At 42.9% G+C, this 19699-nt stretch overlaps 2 protein-coding genes across 6 annotated transcripts in view; both read left to right on the forward strand.

Moving 5' to 3' along the window:
- The window catches only part of MAPK10 (mitogen-activated protein kinase 10), a 556698-nt gene that overhangs the window by 187159 nt on the left and 349840 nt on the right, over positions 1-19699 (forward strand). The gene's annotated exons all lie outside the window — the stretch shown is intronic.
- Positions 10609-16175, forward strand: LOC123385020. Its single transcript, XM_045056137.1, is given in 1 exon segment — positions 10609-16175. A coding segment is annotated over 1 exon segment (5247 nt). The 5' UTR covers positions 10609-10924; the 3' UTR covers positions 16172-16175.

Below are 19699 nucleotides of genomic sequence, written 5' to 3' on the forward strand. Positions count from 1 at the left end.
ATAAAAATATTTATTATGTAGCACTTTATATAGGATGCTCTAGTGGGTAACAATCTCAAAAACATCTCTCTAGCTATTGCAATTTTTTTTTTTTAGCTATTGTAATTTTTAATGCTATTTCTTACATTGCTTTTCAATGGAAGCCAAGAGTCTGAAGCCAAAGTGTCAATCAGTAAAAGCTAGTCCTAGCAGAGGACAGAATAATGAGTACCTATATACCACATTATATATTCACATACATACAAGATGTAAAAAGCATTTCACAAATTGAATTTCTGCTGTAATGTATAAGAAGCTAATGATAAACTGTTTATTTATGGCATACTTTGCTATTCATTTTGTGACTCAAAATTTAGTGCCTTTCATGTAGTACTTTGTTTTCAATATATTTTTAATACTGTTAAAGGAATAGAGACAAATAAGAGACAAAATTCCATTAATAAAGCATGTAGTCAGATATAATAAGTCCATTAATTTGTAATTCTGTAAGTTACAGTTTACTGAGACAATTGACCTAATGACCCACATTTGATTTTGCAATCAATGTTTACTGTTCATGCATATGTAAGCACATAATGAAATCTTGGATCTGATGTAACTTTTTAACAAAATAAAATAATAATGGTTAATTATAGCTTAGTGTAGAATTATTTTATAAGTAGATCTTACAGTTAAACCTCTGAACTTTTGCCACTAAAATGTCATTGAATTAGAAGCAAGTGGTTTCCAAAGAAACTGAGAGGGAGCAAATCCCACCATTAAACTCTTCTTTCAGAGAGCAGCATCTGTCATATGTTGAATAACATACAGTTAGAAAGTTTATTATAATGTTTTATTTTTATGAAAAATGTAAGTTGACTCGATCTCATTTATTATAGAATATAAATTAACTGTTAAAAATATCCTAATTTGAGTACACTAATATGGGCTTTGGAACTAAAAGGTATTTTCTGTTGTGCTTTCGTGTCTTTGTGGTGACTTACTATTCCTAGTAAGGTGAGCCTCTCTGCAATTATGAAAGGAAGGAAGAAAGGAAAGAAAGAAGGAAGGAGAGAGAGGGGGGAAGGAGGGAAGGAAGGAAGGAAAGAAGGAGGGAAGGGAGAGAGAGGAAAAGAAGAAAGGAAGGAAGAAAGGAAAGAAAGAAGGAAGGAGAGAGAGGGGGGAAGGAGGGAAGGAAGGAAGGAAGGAAGGAAGGAAGGAAGGAAGGAAGGAAGGAAGGAAGGAAGGAAGGAAGGAAAGAAGGAGGGAAGGGAGAGAGAGGAAAAGAAGAAAGGGAGGAAGAAAGGAAGGAAGAAACGAAGGCAGAAGAAAATAATTACTATCCCTGTTTATTTTCCCTGTACATTGCTATAGTACTGTCCTCAGGGCTTGAAAGATATCTGCTCCTTCTTAATATGACATTTTGTCTTGAGAAACTATACTTAATATGGATGTGGGAAAGAATACATTAGTAGAAGGACAATGTAAATAATACTCAACAACTAAGAGAAAAAAATCAGTAACTAATGTCAGAGAAGAGGTGAACTTTTGTCAGAAACTTCTTTAACCCTAAGGCATATCATTAAAATTTCCAATATAGTGGCAAAATAATGATAGTTTAGCAGTCACATTGTACATGACGTGATTGTAAGGTATGCAAAATAGATTTATATGTCTGTATGAGAATATATTATTCATATATTTATGTATTAGCAATACATGCCCCCAAAGAATTCTTGAGTTGCATCATGTTTTTAAGGCTGTAGTTCCACATACTCATTTACATCTCATCTAACTGAGTTTTTTGTACCAAGTGTATAATTTTATATGCATTATGAGATACTTAAAATAAATGTCTTTTTAAGCCATTATTAAGTTTTCATTCTTTTCTCGTATTGCTAGACAGAATTAGCTGTTTTCTTCTCTGTGTCTTTCATGGCCCTCGGTTCATACCACTAGGGCGGCATTTGTCACATATTGCAGCTTAGGAACCAGCTCAACTTGTGAGGACATGAAGGTCAGAGACTGTCTTGCTCGTCTCCTACTCCCAGTGCCTATTAAAGCACCTAATGTATGTTACATGCTCAGTGGTGGCTTTGTCAAATGAACCAATTGATAAAGTCATGTTGGGTGCAGGTTAAAGCTGTGATTCTTGCCCTCAAACTATTCATAATACAAAAGTGGAGATTGTATATTACTTATTCATACCAAGAGACATTAATGCTAGAAGAAAAACTATGTGTGCAGTAAGAATCTTTTGACTTACCCTTGAATTCAGCCTTGAGAGAGGCAGAATTGTGCATCACCTGGGAGCATGGATTCTGCAGGCATATTTGGGTTCAGTCTTAGCTCTGCCTGAGTCACTTGCTTGACTGCTGGCAAGTGATTTAACTTTCTGAGCTTGTCTTCTCATCTTAAAGATGTTGATAACACTACTACCTACCACATAGAGTTGTTACGAATTGAAATGAGTTAGTCATCTTTAGAGTGGTGAAAGCAGCATCTGGCATATAATAAATACTCATTCATAATTAGCCACAAGATCTTTGGGTATTTATTTTTTATTTATTTGTTTGTTTACTTAATTTATTTTCAGCTTAGTTAACATACAGTGTAGTCTTGGCTTCAAGAGTAGAATCCAGTGATTCATGTCTTACATATGACACCCACTGCTCATCCCAATAAGTACCCTCCTTAGTGCCTGTTGCCCATTTAATCCCCGCTTCCAAGAACCCTCAGTTGGTTCTCTGTATTTAAGAGTCTTATGGTTTGCTTCCCTCTCTGCTTTTATCTTATTTTTCCTTCCCTTTCCATATGTTCATCTGTTGAGTTTCTCAAATTCCACATATCAGTGAAATCATATCTGTCTTTCTCTGATGGACTTATTTTGCTTAGCATAATACCCTCTAGTTTCATCCACATTGTTGCAAATGGCAAGATTTCATTCTTTTTCATCACTGAGTAGTATTTCATTGTATATATATACTACACCTTCTTTATCCATTCATCAGTTGATGGACATTTGGACTCTTTCCATACTTTGGCTATTGTTGGTAGTGCTACTATAAACATTGGGGTGCATGTGCCCCTTCAAATCAGCATTTTTGTATCCTTTGGGTAAATTCCTCATAGTGCAATTGGTGGGTCATGGCATAGTTCTACTTTTGATTTTTTGAGGAACCTCCACACTGTTCTCCAGAGTGCCTGCACCAGTTTGTATTCCCACCCACAGTGCAAAGGGGTTCCCCTTTCTCCACATCCTTGCCAACATCTGTTGTTTCCTGAGTTGTGAATTTTAGCCACTCTGACCGGTATGAGGTGGTATCTCAATGTGGTTTTGATTTGTATTTCCCTGATGATGAGTGATATTGAGCATTTTTTCATGTGTCTGTTAGCCATCTGGATGTCATCTTTGGAAAAGCATTTATTCATGTCTTCTGCCCATTTCTTCACTGGATTATTTGTTTTTTGGGTGTTGAGTTTGGTAAGTTCTTTATATATTTTGGATACTAACCCTTTATTAGATATGTCATTTGTAAATATCTTTTCCCCTTTCATTATTTGCCTTTTAATTTTGTTGATTGTTTCCTTTGCTATGCAGAAGGGTTTTTTTTTTATCTTGATGAGGTCCCAATAGTTCATTTTTGCTTTTATTTCCTTTGCCTCCAGAGACATGTCAAGTAAGAAGTTGCTGTGACCTAGGCCAATTGTTGCCTATTTTCTCCTATAGGATTTTGAGCCTTTAAAAATAAAAAAAAAGTCTTTAGAAGTAGTATACTATGGACATTTCCTCCACCAAATTAAATTTCTGTGTTTATTCATTACCTAAAGAGCAAATTTTGTTGTTGTCTGTCTCTATCTATCTATCTATCTATCTATCTATCTATCTATCTATCCATCCTCAATCATCTGTCTCTCCATAACTCCATTGAACACTTATATTAGGAATGATGATAGTTGGGGACAGAGATGAAGGGTGGAAGGTGGTTCACTATGTCCACTTCTTGAAAAAGCACCATTTTTTTCTACATGGTGTCTGATTGGAATAGGAAAAGCCTGAAAATTTGCTTATTTTGACATAGCTGATTCAGTGCTTACTTAACTGTCTATGAAGAACATTTGGAAAACTGAAGCCACAGACTATTTCCATGTTTTTCCCCCCTTATTGACTATCAGGATAAATTGAAATAGATCGTAATTGAATGCACGTGCTAAGTGTCAAATAAATGGCAATTGATAACACACCTCTCTAAATGAAGAGGAAAAGAGGGTATTGCACAGGGAGGATAATTGTAGGTACTGCCAATCTAGGAAAAGAAGATATCTTGCACCTTGGAGCCCAGGGGAGAAAGACAAACACTTTCCGGAAGTTCCCAATGAGGAAGGGGGAAGATGCCAAATACCATTTATCTCTTCTTTCAAAATGTTTGGAAATCTTTAAAACAGAAGTTAACTATCTGTTTTGAATAATGAATCATCTACTTCCCCCTTGAAAATAGAATTGAAGTTGTTGTCCTTCTTTGCCTTGGCAATTCCTCATAAAATATATAGTTGTAATGTGGCCACATTTTCTTCATCAGAATCTTTTTTGCAATTGTCAGTAAGGTTCCACGGAGTAGAGATTATCTGTCTACATGCATGTCTGTCTGTCTTTCTTATCAATCACAACACTGAAAGGAGAAATTTATTAAGATGACAATGAAAGGTTTCATTCAGCATGACTAAATCCTCTTTATAGAGTGAAAACCAAACACAGTTAAGTTAGTGATGCCAACAGTGGGCTTCTTATCGTTCTTTCTTACTGACAAATTAATAGAAACTTTTTAGGAGTTTAATGAAAATATGTTTTTCCTGATCTATTCTAAAGCATCTTTTTTTTTTCCTGTTGTATGGTCATTTTATCTTTTTCTTCTTTCCCACATAGTTTTATTCTAGGCTAGCCCTGTCCAATAAAGATATAACAGGAGCCTCAAAGGTGAACTGCCTATGGAATTTTAAATTTCCTTATAGCCATGTTGACTTTTTTCATGGGGTGAAATTAATTTTAATAGTGTATTTTACTTAATATATCCAAAATATTTTAATTTCAATAAGTAATCAATATAAAAATTATTAATAAGATACTTTACATTTTTTGAAATGAGGTCTTTAAAATACAATGTATATTTTACACATACATTTCATCACAATTTGGTCTAGCCACAGTTCAAATACTTAATAGCCACCTGTGGCTAGTGGCTACCATATTTGACAGAGGAGCTCCAGACCTTCCATGTTGAAGGATTGTTTACCTAAAAATGCCCCCTATGTATAGATATAAAGGAGGGTATGATGCATCCAGTGAAACATTATTCCCCTCCCTGGCAACCTCATCTCACCCTGGCCATACCTTGCCCAACCTCTACAATTATCATTATCTGGTGATTTTATATTGTTCCATTTTCTTCACAATGACTTAGTTGCATCTTGTATTCTTTTGTTCCTCCTCTTGGCATTTTTGTGATTAACACTTCTTAATTATTGGTTACTACCTGAAAGTATGGTTTTAGAAAATGTTGGTATATGTTAGCTAATAATGACATTAATCAAAATGGCTAGCTAAAACTTCAAGTGGCAAGGAGAAAGCATCTACTTTATAAGATTAAATTTGGTTAATTAATTTTGGTTAATTGTCCAAATATAAGACAGTTGGATTTTTAAATATCTTAGATATCAACCAATAAATATGGATTCAAACTTTAGCTCTAATATTGAGTACTTCATTTTTGGTGTGATTATCAAATGAAAGCAACAGCTCTTGTTTTTGTGTGCAAGTCTGAGCTTATTTTAGGACCCTTTGGCTTCTAAATAGCTTGTATAGAGTACTTAATGTTGCAATAATGTAGTGGATTTTCACTGACTCATTACTGTAAATGTGTGTACTTTGAGCTGTTTTCCAAAAGTAGCGGAAAATTTACATGCCCTTTCATTTTGGAGAGCAAAATTCTCCCACAGATTATGTAACAGTGGACACAGATGTGTGGAGATATTGATCCCCTCAGCCACTAGAGCAGCTGGGTTGCGACTGGAGGTGGCCCAGAGCTTTTGGCTGTCATCTCAGCTAGGAGCAATCTCATCTGTTACCCCAGAGTATGTCATAAATATTGTTTTCTCTGTGAGCCAAGATTTGGTAAAGGCTCTGTCATAATCTGTCATAGTAGATCCAAATCTCATTTCATTTCTTAAAATAAATGAGATCCTAATTAAGTAGAAAATGTGCTAGAATGTCAAATATTGTATTTCTCCCCAATATCCCTTTCCATAGGTAATTGTGTCTCCTGAGTTTTCAGTTTTCTAAGTGAATTTTATTTTCTCCTTAAACCTACTAAATTACTATTTCTCACTGTTAATAATTAAAAATCCTCTTTAATACACTTTGAGATAAAAAGCAAACATTTTGAAACTTAACAATCAGTCAAAACAGAAGGTAAATAGTTACTTTCACACTATGCATGTTTCCCCAATTTTGATATATACCTTGGAGATACATACTCTCTAAAAAAAAATCACTAAAACATGCTTTTGTTTTGAAATACTGGTAAGCCAGTATTTCAGTTATATATTGTTATTTGCTCAAAGAGAAATAATGTCAAATACTTTCAATTCCTATTTCTTATTAGTCATCTATATTTTTATTTTTCACTGACATGTTTTAAGTGTTCCTAATGTTGCAATAATTGAGTGGGACTTAAATACCCTTAAAGAGGTGCTTCACCTTATTTGACTTCGTGAGACATAAAGGAAGACAGACACTTAAGGTCACATAGAGAGTTACTATAGAACATGCAGTCATATCTCTATTGTTGTCCCTGGTGTCATGGAGAGCCTTTGTTTTCATTTTCCATCATTCATCTTAAGGCCTTTGAGTTTGATCAGACCCACAGATTTAACGATAATGTCTCACAGAGTTTAAATAAAAGGTGCACATGTTAACATCACATGTTTTTAAAAAGTTAAAAATTTCCTTGAATCTTTTCAAAAAAGCCCTGTGACTTAATGGAACAAAAGCTATAGTAGCAATATTTAAAATATTTGGCTTGTCAATATTTGTGTGGTAGTGGTTCTGTTAGAAACATTATTTTTTTTATGTTACTGAACTACAGGTAATCATAAATATTTCTAAGCTTATGAAAAATTATAGATTGTCAAAGTCAATATATATAGCAATCAAATTTCTTAATTCTCTAATATACATCTTTTTCTTTGCAAAGGCTAGTAAAGATTTCCTTTTATTTTTTTATTTAAAAAAACGTTTTTAATGTTTTTATTTTATTTTTTGAGACGGAGAGAGACAGAGCATGAACGGGGGAGGGTCAAAGAGAGAGGGAGACACAGAATCTGAAGCAGGCTCCAGGCTCCGAGCTGTCAGTACAGAGCCCAACGTGGGGCTTGAACTCATGGACTGTGAGATCATGACCTGAGCCGAAGTCGGACGCTCAACCGGCAGAGCCATCCAGGCTCCCCAAGACTTCCTTTTAAAAAAAGGAGCAAAACCATTAATTTGAAATAAAAGAGAAACCTGTAAAAAATGAACTTAGATGGCCAAAAATTTGAGTTGACTGTATTGAAGAAAATATCCACAGATTTATAGCATAAGCATTTTGAATTATCTTGCTGAATGATCTTAACTTGCCATGTTTAAAGGGAAGAAAATTTCCTTTTATTTTTTTTTTCCTTGATGAAAGGTCAAGACATGGCTATTTTTAGCAGCACATTTGAATTCAACTTCTACTTAAAGAATTTACATACATATGGGTAATCCTTATTAAATCTGGCAAGTGTGCTCTGTCTTGAAGCCAGTCTTTACAAGAACTCATGTTCAAAGACATAAGTCTAACTCCCAAATCTTTGAACAATAGACTGCAGAACACTAGGTTATATTTCCTTTGTATAGGAGTAGATTATAATAGAGTACATTTCCCTCTCTCTATCTCCCTAAAGTTTCAAACTCATAATAATAACCTTTCCTGTTCTTCTACACAATCTCTTCACCAACACATTGTTACCATCCATTCTTCCTTACTCTTTTCCTTTTCTGAGTCCTTCTAGTTGCTTGAAGCCCCTTTAGGGAATTTATTCATTCATTCAGCAAGTATTTATTGAGCACCTAGTATGTGTCTGACACCATCCTTAGGACTGGGGATGGAGTGGAGAACTCTTATCCTCATTTTATCTGTTAAGACTTTATTTTAAAGATCCAACTCAAACTGCTTTATCAAATAGTCAAAAAAGACTTTATTTAATGGTTTATGTGACTGAACAGACATGCATTGGTTCAGAACTCAAAAGATATCTTCAGAATCTACTTTTCTAATCTGCTTCCTCTCAGTTGGCTCCATTTTCATGCTCTACCAGCTGGCCTTACAGAACTTCGGCTCGCAGCATAATAGTACACAATCCAGCATAAGAGATACTCCACTTCTCTGATGCTGCAAAGAAAATTTTAGAATTGAGTTTATTTTATGGTCCTAATTGGCCCATTTTGTATCTGGTGCCCACTCCAGAGATCACCAGAGTGGCCAGGAGATGGAATGTGTTGCTTGGTTTTGCCAAGGCATACATTGCTCCTGTATCCTAGAGGAAGAATTCATTTATGTGAAGAAGTTGGGCTGAGAATGTGAAAGGCGTGGTTCCCTAGAAGGAAATGAATGTGAGTGCATTCTGGTAATCAAAAGACAATGATCTGTGTGGCTATTCTAGAGCTTTCCCCTAAATGACCCAATCTCCTTCCCTAATGTTAATAAACAATATTGTCTATCTAATTGCATGGGAATTTTTAGCTTCATCCAGTCTAATTTGACATTCAGTGCAGGAATTTCTTCTCCTACACTCCCAAGAAATTCAAACCTTCATTTGAGGATTACCAGAGATAACAGTTCACTGCCCAGAGAGGTAGCCTGACCGCTGGCTCTGTAAGCCATAAAAGCAGACCTGTGCCCATTTTCCATTCTACACTTAGCTTGATGTGGAGTTACCAAAAAAAGCTGTGAATGCTTAGAGTAGATAGTCCTATTATTCTTCAATTATAAGATACTTGAAAAACACATGTAAGCAAAGATTGCATATGACTAAAGATTTAACTATTCAGGCTAATATGACCAGAGGGTAAAGTGTAAAGTTTTAATGGATTTTGTTTCTATTTGTTTTTATCTTAAAGGGTAATTATTCAAGTAGAGTTTTCTACGATGATTAGAATGGTGATCTGTGATAATATTTATAGAGCCTTGAATCTGGTGACATGCAAGTTTGAGAAATTTAAATATAATTTTATGTATTAAAAGTGTGCTTAAGGAAGAATCTATTAATACAAAAACAGGCTCGAATGTAAGTTATGCATCTTTGGTTTTGTTTTCATAAGTTTTATAACTGGTTTGTGTGTAGACTTCACATCGGAAAATGAATCCAGTTATGGAGAAAATAAAAGGATCTTTCCTAAACAATATTCTAATATTTTCAGAAAAGTTGCACTGACAATACAAAGAGGTAAAATAATGAAATCTCTCAGATAGATTGTGTGGCATAGGCTCTGATTGCTACTCTCTTAAAGTCAAGCATAGGAAGTTACCAAGGATAATACCTGCTTGGACAGAAGATTAGTAACTTGGACTAAATGCTTTGGAAGGCACTTCCAAATGTTGGATTCCTTGGGAGGAGCTATACGTGCCTCAACACACATATAACACCTGCTAGTCATGCACATCAAGCAACACTAAATTGCTAGTACTTTTGGATAACAAACCTAGGATGTCAGAATCACTAGTTCCAGTTGGAACCGAGAGAGTAAATGATTTCCCTAGGGTAATACTGGAGTCCAACGTAGAATTAGAGGAATAAGCTCGGGGTAACTGCAGGAAAGACGGTTTTAATCCTTGCCTTCACACTGGGAGAGATTTATACTGAAAGGCCCCTGCTTAGCTTAATAACACACCCCCACCCTATCTTCAGTTCCATAACGCCTCACTTGCAGGGCTTGCACTTCCACCAGTTGACAAACAGGATATCTGCAGTTAGACATCCGTACCCTGGGAGAGCTGTACCCCCACCTTTCCCTACGCAAGACAGGAACAGGTTGTCACATAAATAACGATGACCGCTTTCATCTCGCTTCTGTAAACCTGCTTACGCTCCCAAACCGGAGGTCCCCTGCCGCTTCGCACCCGGGCTCCAAGTTGCATCTGCCGAGAGAAACTCCATTTCCCAAGCTTTCCCAGGACGAAATTACCCCCAACCCTAACCACCACCGAGCAGAGAGCCTACCACCAGCCTGTATGCAAATGTAACTCAAAATGGTATAAAAGACCTGTAACCCCGTATATCGGGGCTCTCCCGCTTTCTAACACTGGGGAGCCCTGGTGCACCAGTAAAGACTCTCTGCCGAAATCGGAGTGCCGTGTGGTTCTTTGCGCCAACTCTCATTCCATAGGGCCTAGGAGCTTGGCTCCTAACATTTGGTGCATTGGCCGGGAAGCGAGGGAAGGCAGGAGAACCCCGGCCCCGTCGGTAGATGACTCTCCGGCCCGGGCCACTGACGGACTGACTGAAGACAGACTTCTGTGCCTTTGTCTGCACACAGGTATTGTGTTCTATGTTTTGTCTCTGAACTGTGAATTCTGAGGCCGGCCGGCCACCTCAGTAGGAGTGTTGAAGGAGGACAGACGTGTCCTGAACCTTCACACCCCGGCCCCGAGGGACGCCTCGGTGGTGCTTGTAGAGGAGAACTGACAAGTTCGTCATACTCCCCAAATCCGAAGGCAGGCCTCCCCTGCCATCTGAATCTGAATACCTGGCCGCGGCTCCTTGGTTGTTGTCTAGTCTGTGTTGTCTGGTCTGTATCGACATTGTAGTCATATTCGTGTGTGTGTGTGTAAGTGTGCGTGTGTGGACGCGTGGACAGGACGACACAGCCATGGGACAGACACTGACTACTCCTCTATCTTTGACTCTGACTCATTTCTCGGACGTCCAGGCAAGAGCTCGCAATCTATCCGTTGAGGTTCGAAAAGGTCGATGGCGAACTTTTTGTTCATCGGAGTGGCCCACCCTATCTGTAGGGTGGCCCCGGGACGGGACTTTTGACCTCTTTGTTATATTACAGGTTAAGACGAAGGTAATGGATCCTGGACCACAAGGTCATCCAGATCAAGTGGCCTATATCCTCACCTGGGAGGATCTCATCCGGAATCCTCCGGCATGGGTGAAACCCTTCCTTCCTTCCTGCCCCACTTCTCAGTCTACCCTCCTTCCCCTGAAAACCTCCAAAAACCGAGCCTCAACCCAAACTCCAGATCCGCCCAAACCGGTTCTTCCCGATGAGTCCCAAAGGGACCCCCTCCTCCTAGACGCTTTGTCTTCGCCGCCCCACGCCCCCGAAGAGACTTCACCGCCCCACAACCCCCTCTTACTACCTCCACCCTATAATTCACCCCTGGCCCCCGTCTCCGTCCTGTCCCCGGTGCCCCCTACTTCCCCTCCTGCCTCCAGTTCCTCCTCCCCCTCCCCAACTTCTTCCCCCGCCTGTACGTCAGCCCCATCCTCTACTCCAGCCCCACCCGATCTAACTCCCCAGACCCCACCTCAGACCCCCCGCCTCCGTCTCCGGCGATCGGACGACCCGAACGGCCCTCCCACTTGGCAATCTTCCCTGTTTCCTCTCCGGACAGTCAACCGGACTGTCCAATATTGGCCATTTTCTGCATCCGATCTCTATAATTGGAAAACTCATAACCCTTCCTTTTCCCAAGAACCCCAGGCCCTAACCTCACTAATAGAGTCTATCCTCCTCACACACCAGCCTACCTGGGACGACTGCCAGCAGCTCTTACAGGTCCTTTTGACTACCGAGGAAAGGCAACGAGTTCTCCTGGAGGCCCGGAAAAATGTGCCGGGGCCTGGAGGTCTTCCAACTCAGCTTCCCAATGAAATAGATGAAGGGTTTCCCCTCACCCGCCCGGACTGGGACTATGAAACGGCTCCAGGTAGGGAGAGTCTCCGAATCTATCGCCAGGCTCTGTTGGCGGGTCTCAAGGGGGCAGGGAAACGGCCCACCAATTTGGCCAAGGTAAGGACCATAATCCAAGGAAAAGAGGAGAGCCCCGCAGCCTTTATGGAACGGCTTCTAGAGGGGTTTCGGATGTATACTCCATTTAACCCCGAGGCTCCAGAACATAAGGCTACCGTGGCCATGTCATTCATAGATCAGGCAGCGTCTGATATAAAAGGAAAGCTCCAACGGCTAGATGGGATTCAAACCTATGGGTTGCAGGAACTAGTTAGGGAGGCAGAAAAGGTATATAACAAAAGGGAGACCCCAGAGGAAAAGGAGGCTAGGCTAGCAAAAGAGCAGGAAGCACGGGAGGAACGAAGAGATCGAAAGAGAGATAAACATTTAACCAAAATCCTGGCAGCTGTAGTGACAGAAAACGGAACAGGAAAGTCAGGGGAAACGAAGAGGCGGCCCAAAGTAGGAAAAGACCAGTGCGCCTATTGCAAAGAACGCGGGCACTGGATCAAAGACTGCCCTAAGCGCCCCGGGAACTCAAAGAAACCTGCCTCTGTGCTCGCCTTAGGCGAAGAGAGCGAATAGGGATGTCAGGGCTCCGGAGCCCCCCCCGAGCCCCGGCTAACCCTATCTGTAGGGGGGCATCCCACCACCTTCCTGGTGGACACGGGAGCTCAACACTCGGTCTTAACCAAGGCAAATGGGCCTCTGTCCTCGCGTACCTCCTGGGTCCAAGGAGCGACAGGAAGAAAAATTCACAAATGGACTAACCGCCGCACGGTTGACTTAGGGCAAGGGACGGTGACACACTCCTTTCTGGTGGTACCCGAATGCCCGTACCCCCTTCTGGGACGAGACCTCCTAACCAAGCTTGGAGCCCAGATACACTTCTCCGAAACGGGGGCCCAAGTGCTAAACCGGGATGGCCAGCCTATCCAAGTCTTAACTGTGTCCTTACAAGACGAACACAGACTTTTTGAAACCCCGGTCACCACTAACCTCCTCGAAGCCTGGCTGCAGGACTTTCCCCAAGCCTGGGCAGAAACGGGAGGGCTCGGTCGAGCCAAATGCCAAGTCCCAATCATAATTGACCTAAAGCCCACGGCAATGCCTGTGTCTATCAGGCAGTATCCCATGAGCAAGGAGGCTCATATGGGCATTCAGCCACACATTACTAGATTTCTAGAGCTTGGGGTCCTGCGACCTTGCCGCTCACCTTGGAATACCCCTCTTTTACCAGTAAAAAAACCTGGCACCCGGGACTACAGGCCCGTCCAAGACTTAAGAGAAGTCAACAAAAGGACTATGGATATCCACCCTACGGTCCCCAATCCCTATAACTTGCTCAGCACCCTGAGCCCAGACCACACCTGGTACACAGTACTGGACCTAAAAGATGCGTTCTTTTGCTTACCCTTGGCCCCCCAGAGCCAGGAACTGTTTGCTTTTGAATGGAGGGACCCTGAAAGAGGAATTTCAGGCCAATTAACCTGGACCCGCTTACCCCAAGGGTTCAAAAACTCCCCCACTCTCTTTGATGAGGCTCTTCACAGGGACCTAACTGACTTCCGGACTCAACATCCAGAAGTAACTCTACTCCAATATGTGGATGACCTTCTTCTGGCCGCCCCCACAAAAGAAGCCTGCATACTAGGTACCAGACATCTGCTCCGGGAATTAGGAGAAAAAGGATACCGGGCATCCGCCAAGAAGGCCCAGATTTGCCAAACCAAGGTAACCTACCTGGGGTACATACTGAGTGAGGGGAAAAGATGGCTCACCCCTGGGCGAATAGAAACTGTGGCTCGCATTCCGCCGCCCCAGAACCCCAGAGAGGTACGTGAATTCCTGGGAACTGCTGGGTTCTGTCGCTTATGGATACCTGGGTTCGCTGAGCTAGCCGCCCCCCTCTATGCCCTCACGAAAGAGAGTGCACCCTTCACCTGGCAGGAAAAACATCAGTCAGCCTTTGAGGCCCTAAAAGAGGCCCTCCTCTCCGCCCCGGCTCTCGGGTTGCCAGACACCTCCAAGCCCTTTACCCTTTTCATAGACGAGAAACAAGGAATTGCCAAAGGAGTTCTAACCCAAAAATTAGGGCCCTGGAAGAGGCCAGTAGCATACCTGTCCAAAAAGTTGGACCCTGTGGCAGCGGGGTGGCCCCCATGTCTTCGTATCATGGCAGCCACTGCTATGCTGGTCAAGGACTCTGCCAAATTAACCCTTGGACAGCCACTAACTGTTATCACCCCGCATGCTTTAGAGGCCATAGTGCGGCAGCCACCGGACCGATGGATAACCAACGCACGCCTAACCCACTACCAGGCCCTCCTACTGGACACAGACCGCGTCCAATTTGGACCTCCGGTTACCTTGAACCCTGCCACGTTGCTACCGGCACCGGAAGACCAACAGAGCGCACACGATTGCCGGCAAGTACTGGCTGAGACCCATGGGACACGGGAAGACCTTAAAGATCAAGAGCTCCCAGATGCGGATCACTCTTGGTATACGGACGGGAGCAGTTACATCGACTCAGGTACCCGGAGGGCGGGAGCGGCGGTAGTAGATGGCCACCACATCATATGGGCACAATCACTACCTCCTGGCACGTCTGCACAAAAGGCCGAGCTGATAGCGCTCACCAAGGCCCTAGAACTATCCGAAGGGAAAAAGGCTAACATATACACAGATAGCCGATATGCCTTTGCAACGGCTCATACACATGGGAGTATTTATGAAAGAAGGGGCCTACTAACCTCAGAAGGAAAAGAAATTAAAAACAAAGCTGAAATCATTGCATTATTAAAGGCCCTTTTTCTTCCCCGAAAAGTAGCCATAATTCATTGCCCCGGGCATCAGAAAGGACAAGACCCAATTGCAACAGGAAATAGACAGGCAGACCAAGTAGCCAGGCAAGTCGCTGTGGCAGAAACGTTGACTTTGACCACAAAACTTGAAGAAACCAATCTTACGACCAACAAATATGCTTACACCCCAGAAGACCAGGAAGAGGCAAAGGCCATAGGGGCTATACTGAATCAGGACACTAAAGACTGGGAAAAAGAAGGAAAGATAGTCCTTCCCCGAAAGGAAGCCCTGGCAATGATCCAACAAATGCACGCCTGGACACATTTAAGTAATCAGAAGCTGAAGTTACTGATTAAAAAAACTGACTTCTTAATCCCTAAGGCAGGCACCCTCATAGAACAGGTAACCTCCGCCTGTAAGGTCTGTCAACAGGTAAACGCTGGGGCTACCCGAGTGCCGGAAGGAAAACGGACTCGTGGTAACCGCCCAGGAGTCTATTGGGAAATAGACTTTACTGAAGTAAAGCCTCACCATGCGGGGTATAAGTACCTATTAGTGTTTGTAGACACCTTTTCAGGATGGGTAGAAGCCTACCCCACCCGACAAGAAACGGCACACGTGGTAGCCAAGAAGATTTTAGAAGAAATCTTCCCCAGATTTGGACTTCCCAAGGTAATCGGGTCAGATAACGGGCCGGCCTTCGTTTCCCAGGTAAGTCAGGGGCTCGCCAGGACACTGGGGATTAATTGGAAATTACACTGTGCATATAGGCCCCAGAGCTCAGGACAGGTAGAAAGAATGAATAGAACAATAAAAGAGACCCTTACTAAATTGACCTTAGAGACTGGCTTAAAAGATTGGAGACGCCTCCTATCTCTGGCTTTGTTAAGAGCCAGAAATACGCCCAACCGTTTCGGGCTCACCCCGTATGAAATCCTTTATGGGGGACCCCCCCCTTTGTCAACCTTGCTCAATTCCTTCTCCCCCTCCGATCCTAAGACTGATTTACAAGCCCGACTAAAAGGGCTGCAAGCGGTGCAGGCCCAAATCTGGACACCCCTGGCCGAACTGTACCGGCCAGGACATCCACAAACTAGCCACCCATTTCAGGTAGGAGACTCCGTGTACGTCCGGCGGCACCGCTCTCAAGGATTGGAGCCTCGTTGGAAGGGACCTTACATCGTCCTGCTGACCACGCCCACCGCCATAAAGGTTGACGGGATCGCCGCCTGGATTCACGCATCGCACGCCAAGGCAGCCCCAAGAACCCCTGGACCGAAAGCTCCCAAAACCTGGAAGCTCCACCGTTCGGAGAACCCTCTTAAGATAAGACTCTCCCGTGTCTGACTGTTAATCCACCCTGTCCCTGCACAAACCCAAAATGAAACCCCCAGCGGGAATGGTCTTTCTGTGGGTCCTCACAAGCTTGGGGGCGGGAATTGGAGCTAAAATTGTCAAAGAGGAGAACCCACATCAGGTTTATACCTTGACTTGGCAAATCTACTCCCAGAGCGGGGAAGTTGTCTGGGAGGTCCAAGGTAACCATGCGCTTAATACTTGGTGGCCCCCACTTACCCCTGATTTTTGCCAGCTGGCAGCTGGATTAGACACTTGGGATATCCCAGCTAGAAGCCCCAAGAACCTGCAGTCCTACATGGGGGAAAGAATCCAGCAGATGACTGCCCATGGATGCAGTAGTCCCACTGCCAGATGTAGATTAGCCCAGGCAGAGTTCTATGTCTGTCCTCGAGACAATAGGGATAGGGCCACTGCCCACCGATGTGGGGGATATGAAGAATATTTCTGCTCGGCATGGGGCTGCGAAACTACTGGCGATGCCTACTGGCAACCTACCTCTTCCTGGGACTTAATCACCATTACAAGAGGTTACACCAAACCTGACCCCGATGGACACACTTGCTACTATAAAAAGGGCACAGAAGGGTATCATCATTGGATAAGTCCCCTGTCTCTACCTCTTAAGATTACCTTTACAGATTCAGGAAAACGGGCTCTCGGATGGCAGACGGGCTATACATGGGGACTCCGATGGTACCTACCGGGAAAAGATAGGGGGATTGTTCTAAAAATCAAATTAAAAATAGATACAATCACCCAAACTGTAGGTCCCAACCTAGTATTGGCCGATCAAAAAGCTCCGGTCCAGCTAGCCATCCCAGTCCAGCCACCAAGGGCCCCAACTCAGACACCGGGAATTAACCCTGTTAATTCCACTCTAAGCCCCAGTCTAGGATACCCGACCCCCCCCTCTCGACCGGGCACAGGAGATAGGCTCCTAAACCTTGTACAAGGGGTATACTTAACTCTCAACCTTACGGCCCCAAATCAAACTCAGGACTGTTGGCTCTGCCTAACGGCTAAACCCCCTTACTATCAGGGAGTTGCTATAATTGGGAACTTTACTAACCATACGAATGCCCCACTGAGATGTAGCACTACACCTCGACATGGCCTCACTTTAACTGAAGTCACCGGTCATGGCCTATGTATTGGGAAAATTCCACCCTCACACCAGAATCTCTGTAGTCAGACCATACCATCTGTCGGGCAGGGTCCCTATTATTTGACCGCTCCCAACGGAACGTACTGGGTCTGTAACACCGGACTCACGCCATGCATCTCGCTCCAGGTACTCAATAATACTGCCGACTATTGCATCCTAATTGAACTTTGGCCAAAAATCTTCTACCATGACTCAGAATATATTTATGGCCACTACGAACCCGGCGGCAGATTCCGGAGAGAACCAGTTTCCCTCACCGTAGCACTGCTCCTAGGGGGATTAACTATGGGAAGTTTAGCAGCTGGCATAGGGACAGGCACCGCAGCTCTCATAGAAACTAATCAGTTCAAGCAGTTACAAATCGCTATGCATTCTGACATACAGGCACTAGAAGAATCCATCTCGGCACTAGAAAGATCCCTAACCTCCCTCTCAGAAGTGGTTTTACAAAATCGGAGGGGACTTGACCTGTTGTTCTTACAAGAAGGCGGGTTATGTGCTGCCCTCAAAGAAGAGTGCTGCTTCTATGCTGATCACACAGGAATAGTGAGAGACAGCATGGCCAAGCTGAGGGAGAGACTCAAACAAAGACAAAAGCTGTTCGAATCTCAGCAAGGCTGGTTTGAGGGGTGGTATAACAAATCCCCCTGGTTTACCACTCTAGTCTCCTCCCTCATGGGCCCTTTAATACTCCTACTATTAATACTGATGTTCGGACCTTGCATCCTCAACCGCTTGGTACAATTCATAAGAGAAAGACTCTCTGTCATCCAGGCCTTGGTCCTAACTCAACAGTACCACCAACTAAGACAATTTGACGCAGAAAGGCCAGATACAATCGAATGAAAGGTTTCATTCGACGCCAAAAGAAAATGGGGGAATGAAAGGCCCCTGCTTAGCTTAATAACACACCCCCACCCTATCTTCAGTTCCGTAACGCCTCACTTGCAGGGCTTGCACTTCCACCAGTTGACAAACAGGATATCTGCAGTTAGACATCCGTACCCTGGGAGAGCTGTACCCCCACCTTTCCCTACGCAAGACAGGAACAGGTTGTCACATAAATAACGATGACCGCTTTCATCTCGCTTCTGTAAACCTGCTTACGCTCCCAAACCGGAGGTCCCCTGCCGCTTCGCACCCGGGCTCCAAGTTGCATCTGCCGAGAGAAACTCCATTTCCCAAGCTTTCCCAGGACGAAATTACCCCCAACCCTAACCACCACCGAGCAGAGAGCCTACCACCAGCCTGTATGCAAATGTAACTCAAAATGGTATAAAAGACCTGTAACCCCGTATATCGGGGCTCTCCCGCTTTCTAACACTGGGGAGCCCTGGTGCACCAGTAAAGACTCTCTGCCGAAATCGGAGTGCCGTGTGGTTCTTTGCGCCAACTCTCATTCCATAGGGCCTAGGAGCTTGGCTCCTAACAATACAAGGGCACAGATGAGGTTTTATCTGTTCAACCATAATGCAGCTTCATAAAGAGTAACTCACAGTAGTTGATTCTTGAAGAGGCACAGCCTATGAGACATATGCCTACTTTCCTTACAGTGGGCTGCTGAAGGTATGCTGAAAATAATATATATATAGTATACTAATATATTAGTATACATTTATATATGTATATAAAATGTCAATTAAACCACTTATCACTTGTACTTTGCTTTTCTAAATAAGAACCAATTGTATAAACAGGTACACAGAGGGGGTATGTTTTTTCTCTCCTAACAATGAGCACCAGGTTCATGAAGATGCCTTTAGTCTTAAGCACCTGTCTATGCATTCCATCTAGATGGTAAAAGCTAATATTGGTAAATCTGGCCAGGGAAATTTCCATATCTGATAATCAAGAGCACGGGCTTTATTAACTCAGTTATTTAGCATTTTTGGTCACTTTAGTCGGTAAAGAAATGTTTGTATTATTTAAAAAATTTTTTTACTGTTTATTTATTTTTGAGAGGGAGAGAGACAGAATGAGAGCGGGGGAGGGCCAGAGAGAGAGAGGGAGACACAGAATCCGAAGCAGGCTCCAGGCTCTGAGCTGTCAGCACAGAGCCTGACATGGGGCTCGAACCCAGAAGCCATGAGATCATGACCTGAGCTGAAGTCGGACACTTAACTGACTGAGCCACCCAGGCGCCCCTAGAGGAAAGATTTTATACAACTTTTTATGTTTTAAAAATTACTAGGGGTTCAAAATATGTTACTGAAGGCAATATCAATTGTGGAATTAAAATTGCTAAAATGGATCATTTATTGAATGCATGTTGAAAGAACCTCTCCCTCTTATCTAGCCAACCCTGAATATCTTTATTTATCCCTTATTTTAAAATGACAAATATAGAGAAG

This window comes from Felis catus, chromosome B1 (assembly GCF_018350175.1).
Source record: "Felis catus isolate Fca126 chromosome B1, F.catus_Fca126_mat1.0, whole genome shotgun sequence".
NCBI lineage: Eukaryota > Metazoa > Chordata > Mammalia > Carnivora > Felidae > Felis > Felis catus.